This window comes from Uloborus diversus, chromosome 4 (genome assembly GCF_026930045.1).
Source record: "Uloborus diversus isolate 005 chromosome 4, Udiv.v.3.1, whole genome shotgun sequence".
Classification (NCBI taxonomy): Eukaryota; Metazoa; Arthropoda; class Arachnida; order Araneae; family Uloboridae; genus Uloborus; species Uloborus diversus.
Window position 1 is genome coordinate 94,608,165 of NC_072734.1, and position 11,825 is coordinate 94,619,989.

General features: G+C 31.8%; 1 protein-coding gene across 1 annotated transcript in view; it reads right to left on the reverse strand.

The window, feature by feature from the left end:
* Nucleotides 1–7,733: 7,733 nt before the first annotated feature.
* LOC129220713 (ribonuclease Z, mitochondrial-like) overlaps nucleotides 7,734–11,825 on the reverse strand; it is a 68,906-nt gene continuing 64,814 nt past the window's right edge. The window contains exons 21-22 of the mRNA XM_054855143.1: nucleotides 10,141–10,285; nucleotides 7,734–7,888 (exon numbers count right to left, since the gene is read on the reverse strand). Coding sequence (XP_054711118.1) covers nucleotides 7,736–7,888; nucleotides 10,141–10,285 — 298 coding nt within the window. The 3' untranslated portion in view covers nucleotides 7,734–7,735. The remainder of the gene's footprint in view (nucleotides 7,889–10,140; nucleotides 10,286–11,825) is intronic.

The following is an 11,825-nucleotide window of genomic DNA, read 5'->3' on the forward strand; positions in this document are numbered from 1 at the left end:
GAAAAAAAATCTAGATCTATATTCAGGACTAATATAGAGTTATGTCGGGAAAAAGCTTTTTTTACACAGATCGACGTAAGAAAAATATCTAGATCTATATTCAGGACTTATATAGGTCTATTTTCAGAAAGTGTTACGTTTTCCGGAAGATCGACGTCGGTGAAAAATCTAGATCTATATTCAGGACTAATATAGATCTGTGTCGGAAAAAAGCTATTTTTTACACAGATCGACGTTAGGAAAAAATCTAGATCTATATTCAGGACTAATATAGATCTATGTCGGAAAAAAGCTATTTTTTACACAGATCGACGTTAGGAAAAAATCTAGATCTATATTCAAGACTAATATAGATCTATGTCGGAAAAAAGCGGTTTTCTTAAACAGATCGACGTAAGAAAAAAATCTAGATCTACATTCAGGACTGATATAGATCTATTTTGTAAAAGTGTTACGTTTTTCGGAAGATCGATGTCGGGGGGAAAATGTAGATCTATGTTTTTGCTGCAAAATTTCTACATCGATCGGTATGTTGTGCTACCTGGACTTCAGAAATTTTTTTTTTTTGTTTTGTTTTTAATCATTTGTTAATGAAAATATTACCAAAGGAAAAGTATATTTATATTCCCAATTTGATTTAAATCAGCTTAAATATGGAATTTTAAATGATGTCGAACATGGTTTACAAGAACATGTTTTGACATAGTTTCATGTTTAGAAAACCATGTTAAGATATATTATTACATTGACATCAAAGTACGTCAGAATTTCAATATTTTTCTTTTGACATTAAAAGACGTTTTTCAATGTTTGCAATTTTTTCCATTTTGTTTCTGATTTTATATAAATAAGAATATCATTATATAAACACTTTTACTAATAATAAATTGATTCCGAACAACGAAAAAAATAGTAAAAATGACGCTTTAAATCAAATTCATGCAAAAAAACATCGAGGTACGTATTTCTTTTTTCCATTGTTTCGATATGTGCAGCTTCAGAGTACTTCCTTATAATCATTTGTTTATGAAGTTGATTTATTTTCTCCACTTGATTTAAAACAGCTTAAATATGAAATTTTAAATAATGTCGAAACAAAAACATATTTTGACATAGTTCTATGTGTAGAAACCATGTTAAGATTTATTGCATAGATTGACGTCAAAATACGTCAGTGTTACAATATTTTTCTTTCGACATTAAAAAACGTTTTTCGATATTTTAAAAAGTTTTCTAATTATCTTCTGAATTGCGCATTCATAAGAAAATTACTAAATAAACGCTTTTAAATATGATTAACTTGTTAAAAACACCAAAACAAGAAGTAAAAACGATTTTTTAAATAAAACCGACGAAAAAATATACTTCGACATAATTCTATATTCTTAAAACCGTCTCCGTTATTAATCGGGATTCAAACATCGATCTATGTCGATTAATATTTTGTGCTACTTGGGGAAACTTTACACGATCTTAAAGGAATGGGGCTGTTGAGGACTTTCATAATTATTTCGAAACAATTTTTTTTCTTTGGTGCCCAGAGTTTAAGAACTGATTTTACCTATACTTGGATTAAATAACACAAAACATATTGAGCAAAATACAAAGCTTTTTTCTGTATAAATATGATTAACTTGTTGCATCGATCGGCAAGTGAGTAAAATAACTTGCCTCGGTATTGCATAAAGGTTGACATGCACGAAAAATAATCTTGCATTAATGCTGCCTTCAATATTGTTATGTTACTCCATTTATGCTATCAGCAGGCTGCCACAATATTGATTGTCAAGGTGTATACAGCATCATATCAGGAACCTCAAACCTGATTTCAAAAATGTGATCTGCCTTTTTTGGGAATTTCGGAATTTCTACCCAATGAGCAGCAAAAGCAGTGAGCAGACGGAGTGGTCAGTGCACTTGAATTCACCTTCACCTTTTTTTTCACTGTTTAAACACTCTTGATTTCCGAAATGCGGGAAAGTGGACTCTACTCCGCGGCCTGCGAAAATCAGTAATAGTCATATGCATAGCATAACCAAACTTTTTTTTTTGGGGGGGGGGGGCACCACAGTCATCACCAAGAAGGGTTTTGCTACCCCCCCGCCCAGTTTTTCAGAAATGGCGTCATCAATTTCATATAAGTAATGAAAAAAAAAAGAGCAGAAAGGAAACCTTTACGATTTTAAGAACATGTATTACAAATGATAAGTGAACAAATAGAATAAAAGTGTCGAAAAGAGTTATTACTGCAAAATTTGAAAGCAAATGCAATCTCTGAATATTATTTAGGAACATCCAAGCAAGGTTATGCATTATGATTTACCTCTGAGGAGCGCTGAAACGAACAGTTCAAACATTTTTTAACGAAAAGAAAGTATTCAATGTTTAGTACAAATCTATGACAAGCGTCAGTCAAGTAAAAAATGAATACGTAAATAAACATCTTCATAGGGGCTGCCGGAATTTTTAAATTTCTTTTTCTTTTCTTTTCTTTTTTTTTTGTAAAAATATCATCATGAAAATAGTGATTAAGTAGAGAAAAATATATGTGAAACCAAAATACATTTTAATTAGAGAAAAAGTTGAAACAGAGTAAGGCGAGATTTTAAAATGTCACGACTAGTCACACCACTGCTAGTGTGCTAGTTCTAAGTGTTTAAATACAAAAGGTGAAATTAAATGAAAATTTTATCGCAATGTTCTGGAGACATGACATCTAAAACAAAAGAAAGTGTAAAAACTAAGATAAGTCTGAACTACCAAAAAATTCAAAATGTTTTTTTTTTATTGACGGGGGCCGCAAACACTTGTATTTCAAACAAATAAAAATATAAGGCTAGAAATTGAAAATTTCATTATGGAAAAACCAAATCACTGAAATAATTTTGGAAATGAATAGCACCTGAGAGCGAAGACACATTGGCTTGGTTGGACAAAGCAGAGTGCTAATGAGGGAAAAGGTGGGAGTTCAAATCTGGGCCGAAAAATATCGTTTTAATGGATTTTTGTTTTTTAGCAGAATTTTAATTCAAGTGTCCACTAATATGCAAAATTCTAAGCTGTATATCTTTTGTTGTTAAAATCAGGAAACACAACATTGATTTTAAGAGGGTAAATTGAAGTTTGATTTTGCAGAAGAATAAATTTCAATTTATTTTGCTGCTTTACTACGCATTGCTTTGGTCTATAGCATCTCGAGGTTGCATTGAAATCAGAAAATTCTTCCTTTGAACTCGAATGCTTCGCGTGGGTCAACTAGTCATCTAAAATTGCGTTTCTGGAATTTCACTATCAGAAAATTGCTGAAGACGGATCCCGAACCTCTCCTCCCAGTAACATAGCCAACTATCATCTAAAACTGCGTTTTGACAACTAACTTCGAAAATTTTATTAATGAGCTTCAGCCCCTCCACCTCCGCCAATATAATTTTAAATAATCTTAAATTTCGTTTAAGGTCTTACCTTTCAAATAATTACTGGTAAAGCACCTGAAAACTCACCCCTAACATCATTAGAAGTCAAATAAAATTGTTTTTGGAGCTCCAATTTGGAAAAATTTCCAGTCTTCATAAAGATATCAAAGATGGCACACAACTGCGTTTCTTAGATTGTTCATTTTCGACAAATTTCAGGAAGGGTTCAGCATTTAGTTTCGATTGAATTTTATTATCATCACTAAAAAGTTTGTATATGCCGGACAAAAATATTTGACCCTATTTCCCCGTCCTCAAGAGTACTTTTTTTTGGGTCAAATGTTCCATAACAAATGTACGGTATTATATCAAATCATATTTTAGAATCTTAAAAAAATATGATGGATCAAATAACCAGCAACTCTCGGTCTGAATGGAGGGGTTGATACCCCCCCCCCCCGTTTTCACCCCAGTACCAATAAATTGGTACAACATTGAAAAAATGAAATTATATATAAAAACGAAAAGAAATATGCTAATGGTGTACATGGTAAAATCACTGAAAAAGTCCACAAAATAATTAGATAACCAAAAATTTTGGGCCTTTCCTGACCCTATTTTTTGTATGACAAGAAGTTATAAATGTCTTTTAATTGATTATCTTTAAAATTAACTATATGCTGTACAAATCTTTTTACCCTAAAATGCCCTTTCCCGAGACGTCACTTCCTGCTTCTGGTGTAGTGCATGTACCACCCAAAATGTACGGCATTATATCAAATCAATTGTTATTTAAAGAAGTTTCAGAATCTTAAAAAATTATGATGGATCAAATGACCTGCATCCTTCGGTCTGAAGGGAGGGGTGGCACCCTCATATTTTCACCCCCGTACCAATAAATTAGTATGGCACTCAAAAAAAATGAAATATTTAAAAAGAAAAGAAAATATGCCAATGCCATACATGGTAAAATCACTGAAAAGGTCCGTGAAATAATTGGAAAAAAAAAACACTTTTGGGCCTTTTCCGACCCATTTTTTTTTTGTATGGCAAAGAGTTAAAAATGACTTTTAATTGATCATCTTTAAAATTAACTATATGTCGTACAAAATCTTTTTGTCCTAAGATACCCTTTCCCAATATGTTTCTTCCTGCTACATTAGGGTTCGTACTCAATTTCAGAAATACAATGAAGGAGTTTTGAAGGAGTACTTATGAGCTATCCTTAAATGATGTCGCACTTTTTTTTCAACATATTTGACTTCCTTCCCCTTTGTCACAAAGTGTCACACTTCACCTTACTACTCCTCTTGTCACGTCATATTATTATAATAACTATGTGATGTCACTTTGTCACCCGCTCTCTTCCCCTTGTCAATTTCATGAACCCGTTTCCCCCTCAAGGCATGACATCACTTGTGGAGGTGGATGTCCCCTTTTGTAATATCATGACTGTGATTTACTAAACAATTGCTTTTTTAACACAATCGCTTAATATAGTACATCTTCTTATATATTTTTGAATATTTAAATAATAATTAGACAAACTGACTTTTGGTGCTGAGAGTTTGATGGAGGGAAAAGCAACAATCATAAAACTTGAAAAAATAGCCAAGCACCGTTTAAGCATGTTTTACTTCACTTATAAAATGTCTTAGTCATCTAATTATATTTTCACCTTCAATTTGTACGATTTCTATGATCAAGTTATAAATAGTAACGTCTTTGCAGAAAAATAAATATACGAAATTACTACATCAAAATCGTCCTTATACCTTTGCACTTGTGACAATGTTAAGTTGCTGAAGTATTTTAAGTTACTTTTATTGAGGAAAATTATGTAGTCTTGAACTAAAAACGAAGGAGTTTTGAAGGAGTTAAAACCAAAATGAAGGAGTATGAAGGGCGCTTCAAAGAAATTTCCTGAATGAAGGAGTTTTGAAGGAGCGTACGCACCCTGTACATGTATATTCGCATGTACTACCCAAAATGTACGGCGTGGTGCTTGAACTATTTTTTATGAGCTACATTACGGCTTACAATAAGATTCCTGGTGGGTCAAATGATCCCCCCCCCCCACTTTTTGACCTGGCTTGTGTACTAAATCTGACTCGAGCCTCTCTCTCCCTAACATCATCATAGAGATAGCACAAAATAAAGGGCTTTCTTTTTCGGAACTTCAAATTTGTAAAATTTTCCTAGGGAAGTCCTAAAGTCCATTCATTCACTTAAATTTATCAAAGACGGCCAAAGGCCCAATACCCCACTTATAGCAGGGCTACCCACCAAGGGAGGGAATTTAAATTTTTAGGGGAGTTGTTTTGAGGAGTATTTTTTTCTTTTTAGAGGGGTGTTTTGCTTTTTTTTTGGAGGGGTGCACCCCTGCTTAAAGAAATAAAACCTCCCAGAACCGAATATTTCCTTATAGTAAAGACCCAATAAAAAATCCCTGCTTGATCAGATAATTTCCCCGGACAGTTGAATTACAGTGATCAGCTTTCGCAAATATTTTTGCTGAGAAAACTTTTGACAACTAACTTCGAAAATTTTATTAATGAGCTTCAGCCCCTCCACCTCCGCCAATATAATTTTAAATAATCTTAAATTTCGTTTAAGGCCTTACCTTTCAAATAATTACTGATAAAGTACCCGAAAACTCACCCTTAACATCATTAAAAGTCAAATAAAATTGTTTTTGGAGCTCCAATTTGGAAAAATTTCCAGTCTTCATAAAGATATTAAAGATGGCACACAACTGCGTTTCTCAGATTGTTCATTTTCGACAAATTTCAGGAAGGGTTCAGCATTTAGTTTCGATTGAATTTTATTATCATCACTAAAAAGTTTGTATATGCCGGACAAAAATATTTGACCCTATTTCCCCGTCCTCAAGAGTACTTTTTTTGGGTCAAATGTTCCATAACAAATGTACGGTATTATATCAAATCATATTTTAGAATCTTAAAAAAGTATGATGGATCAGCCCAAAATAAAGGGGCTTTCTTTTTCGGAACTTCAAATTTGTAAAATTTTCCTAGGGAAGTCCTAAAATCCATTCATTCACTTAAATTTATCAAAGACGGCCAAAGGCCCAATACCCCACTTATAGCAGGGCTGCCCACCTAGGGAGGGAATTTAAATTTTTAGGGGAGTTGTTTTGAGGGGTATTTTTTTCTTTTTAGAGGGTTGTCTTGCTTTTTTTTTGGAGGGGTGCACCCCTGCTTAAAGAAATAAAACCTCCCAGAACCGAATATTTCCTTATAGTAAAGACCCAATAAAAAATCCCTGCTTGATCAGATAATTTCCCCGGATAGTTGAATTATAGGGATCAGCTTTCGCAAATATTTTTGCTGAGAAAACTTTTGACAGAAAATAATCAAGTAAGAATGACGTAAAAATATAAAGTAATATTTTCTTGATGACAATGGGCAAGAAAAAGTTCATCCCACTATTTTTTTTTTTTTTTGTCTTTCACGTTACAAAAAAAAAAAAAAAAAAAGATTGATAACTAAATTAAATGACGCTAAGAGATATATACATTTTAGAAGATAGTAAATTGATGAATATTAAATGTAAAACATGGTAGAATAGGAGGGGGAAAAGAGTTCCCAAAGGACCTTGAACGAGCAATGCACTGTTATGGAATTTTTCAAAAAATAATGAGCGGCAAAAAGGTGACAAAACAAAGATCACTATTCAAGTTGTAAAAGTTAATTTTTTTATAATTTTCATACACACTTGTAATATATATACTAATTAATGAACTATTTTGTTGTTTATTTAGCTCAGACAAAAAACACTTTATCAATAAGATTAACTAAATCCCTTATATAGCTATTTTTCTTTAATTGTTATTACATTTTGAGACAAATGTTGTCAATTTAGAAAGGTAAGGAAAATTTCCGCGCTTAATCGAAGATTTCTTGGCATGGACAATGTTCCATTAAGCAGGGTCAACAGTATTTTGTTACTTTTGACTAAACTCGCATACCAAACAAGTGATGACAGGAATTTCTTCAATTTGACGAAATGTTCACTTTGTGCGCTTCACTGGAAACAATTTCGTCCAAAACAAATAAAACTTCGTGAAATTTGAGAGCCCACTTCTCAGAGTTCAATTGTTAAGGAAATTAAGGACAACTTCGAGCCCTGGGTTTTCTACAGACAATATTTTAATTAAAAAGAAATTTTAATGAAAAAAAAAGGTAAAACTGGTGATTAATTAGTATCTAAATTTTTTTTTAAAAAATTCAATAGTGGAACTCTCTGCCCTGTTTAACAATCACACAAGCAAAATTTTAATTATTATAAATAGTTTTTTATTATATAGCAATTGATTCAGATATGTTTTTTAATAATTCTATTTTTCTACGCCTCTTGTTTCCTTTGATGATGAGCTCTTCAACATTTTCAGCAAACAGACACTTTAGTGCTGGAATGAGTAATGGTAAGACGTACAGATCTCTGGGACGAACCTGTAAAGAAATACACAATAAAACTTTCCGAGTCAGGATAAAAAAATAAATAGCATTTTTAATTAATGTTGAAACAAAATTAAACTATTTATTAATATTTATACAATTATATTTAGAATTCATGTTATTTTTTTAAGTTAAAAACATATACTTATTGTATTAAATTTAATATATTTGTGTAATCTCGTTTTCCCGGCATGCCCACAAGCCTACTGGGAATCTGGTGAACCCTGAATTTTGTGGCATGCCGCCATATACGGTATGAGAAGTATTCAGGCAGTGTCAAAAAGGATTCGTAAGTAATTTAGACAATTTATTTAAGATTGCACATTCTGATGCACATCAGTTAATCAAAATAGAGAAAGGTAGGATGTTTTTACAACTCCAAACAGGCCAACATAGTCACGTAGGTAGAGTGGATAAAAAAACTGACCAGCAGAGAGCAAAATGCTCGGATTCGAGCTGTCAAAGAAAGTTGGCCAATATTTAGTACAATATCCCTTTAACACACTTAGCATCATATGAACCACTATGCAAGCATTCTAGTCAAGATAAGCGTTAGGAAGATTTTCCTGAGGCATGTAAATCAGAACCTGGATAAAATAAAAAATTTTATTACTCGAAAATTAGTTGCTGCATTGGACACAGTGCAGATCCCAAAGTGTTTTTTTTTTTGGGGGGGGGGAGCAGGAAATAAGGACTCAAAAGTGAAAAAAGTAGGAAAAGTAGGAAAGAAAATCACTTAAAATAGTAGGAAAAAATAGGAAGAGATAGGACTACACACAAATCAAGAGGAAACAAATTAGCGCTCATTTTATTTCTAATGTAAAATAAACTAACAGTATTTTTGATTTAAAACTGTCCCAAAAATAAACTAACAGTACTTTGGAAGTATTAAAGGAATTTAATGAAAGACCGAGTTGCAAAAACAAAACGAAAGAAACAAGCTGATAATCATCAGTATGAAAACTAAACTGGTAGAAACAAAGATATTAATTACAAAAATATGAAAGTAAAAAATCCAAACAAAGAAACATCTTTCAACAATACAGTAATAAAATTTTTAAGTGTGAAAAAATAAAATGCAATATAGCAATCATAGTAAAAAAAAAAATCAATAATAATAATAATAATAATGAAACCAATATTTCGGTGCAATAAAAACATTTTTCTTAAAAATTTGTTTTGTCAAGAACGAAAACATTCTTTTCAGAACATTCATTAATCATTTGAAAATACTAACACTTTCAGCTCTTGTTGTCATAAATTATGATACAAAGTGCAAAGTAAATATTAAATTAGTTTTAGTTAAAAATAATCAGCAGCTGACATGCAATCTAGCATAAACAGGGGCAGAAGTTTGAATTTGAAAAAAAAAAAAAAAAAAAGGAAAAAGACTGAAAGTGCAGAACTAAAATAAATTTGTTCTTAAATATGAAACATAAAATTTATAATAAAATAATCATCTAAATTAATAGCAAAATAAGTAAGCTTAAGGGTTTGTATTATGTTATGTATTTTTATCATTCAACATAAATTTTTGTTTCATGCAGTCATTTATGGGGGTCAGTGGAGTCAATTTCCCCTGTCCTTGGCTTTGAAAAATTAATCCTTAACTATACAAGTTTGTGCATTTTTTGGTGTTTTCAGATAAAATTTGCATTTAGTATACATCCTTCATATCATTTACATTCCATCATTATCCATACTCCATTCATATCATTTTGTTCAGTTTCGTCCAGCGTCCCGGATTTTTTACAAAAAAGTAGACGAAACAGCAACTCTGGCTATAACAACAATAAATTTTATCACCTTCATTTGCAAATGAGCGGTAATGCAGACTGCTTATAATGTTATTTGACAAGAGTCAAAAATATTCTGGGCCATTGAATGACATTATAACAGAGTTCCATTGTAACAATAAATTCTAAGAGATTAGTTTGAAGAAGCTTTCCCCAAACTATGCAAAGTTCTCAAACTCAAATTTCAAACAACAGCGCATTTAAACCTATTTCAATAACAGTTGGTGCATATAAACAACAGTTTTGTAATCTATTAAAATTAAGCAAACATTCGGAAACTCAAAAAGTTTAAAATCATAAGTAGATTTAAATTTTCACATGATAACTTCATTGATTAACAACATAAGTGCCGCTTTGCAGTTGCTTCAAAACAAATCCTAAGCAGGAACTCAAAGTAATTTAAACTCGCTACAAATCATTGCCAGTAACTCCTTACATATGAAAACTTACCTTCATATTGTCGAATGCACAGCCCACATGATTGTGGAAATTTTCATTAAAGAGAGGAACTTTAGCATATCGTTGACTAAAATGAGTCAAAATGGTGTATTTCGCATTCATTTCTTCCCCTACTTTGATGGCTTCACTTGTTGTGCTGAAATAAATCGGAGTAATGAATAAGAAAAGAAGCACAAATAAAAACATATGGTGCACATTAAATACATTTTTATTTGATGTTTTTACAACAGGAGCAGAAAAATTAAAACTTTTATCTTCATCTGCATTTTTGAACAAAATATCAAACTTTAATGATATTGAAAAATTCTTTCAAAAGAAACAAAAGAAAGAGAGAGACTGACTTATTTCTTATACATTTGAATGCTGCTTTTTGAACACTACGGTAACGGCACTAGCAACAGACAAGGGTCCAGTAACAGACAGTCTTAAGTTTGAATTTAAATAATGAGAATTTTAGGAGGGTAAAACTGATGTTGCTGTTGCTCATGGATACAGAGAATACATTGTAAGAGTGAATTTTATGAGCCAGTTGGTATTTATAAGGCAGTGGTAGAAGGTTTTGAACAGACATCATGAGGTCTGCCGGTGTTTCATGTTCATTTGAATTTAACAAGGCTTTCGTTCCAAAAATAAAGAAATTTTGCATATTTTGAAGAGAAAAAGGGAAATTTTGTTCATCATTCATCTTTTCCTCATTCTATCTGTTACTGCGTATAATCAGAATTGTTGGTGTCTGTTATTGGGGGGGGGGGGGGGACCTTTTTTTGAAATGGGGCAAATAAAAATAGAATTAACTAATTCAGAGGATCCAGAAGCAGCCAAATGTTAGATGAGATGTAGTTGCATGAGAGAAAAAAAGTTTAAAAGTCTAAATACATTAAAAGGCTCAGAAAATTGAGTTAACCTGAGAGCAATATCTTAAGCATGTCTGTTACTGATGTCATTACCCTAGTAATAATGAGGAAATCGACTAATTTCAGTTATTTGCTACATTCTCTTCTCTCAATTACTATTTAATTAAAAGTAGTGAATCTCAAGTGCCATCACTATACGTTTCTGAACTCTGTTTTTAAACACTTCTTCACCCAAGGCACAAAATTCTAATACTTATACTTACAGAAATAAAAACTTTTAGGTAGTACCACAGTTTTTTTTCTCTCATGAAACAATTTCAGTCAATGCAATCAAAGCCTTATTCTAAGAATAACAGAATTTTTGAAAAAATACCAAACACTTTTCATAATGCACTCAAAAGGACAAAATAACTTTTCTGGGTCAGAAAGGACAATTTAAGAATTCCTGTAGTTTTCAAAATTTGAGACCAGAAGAGTTTATTACTGCACAGTGCGTTATAAAAGTGCTTGTATACAAGAAAATCTGGTATTCTTTTTAGTGTAAATGTTTTTTCAGAAATAGAATAATTTTACCCTCACAAAACTTCACCTTATTTTTTCATACAAATGCTCGGTACAAAAAGGGAAAAAACCTATATACGTGTCTAAAACTTTAAGCAGTTGGTACTAAAATTTAATCATTGTTCTTCTCTAGGATTTATGCTTGCTTCAGAGAAGCCTTGATTCAAAATTTTCATTATGATTGCTTTTAAGATTACTGTTGCAAGGCAACGAAATTTGTAACTATGGGTTTTATATTTAAACATTTAATAGGGAAATTAC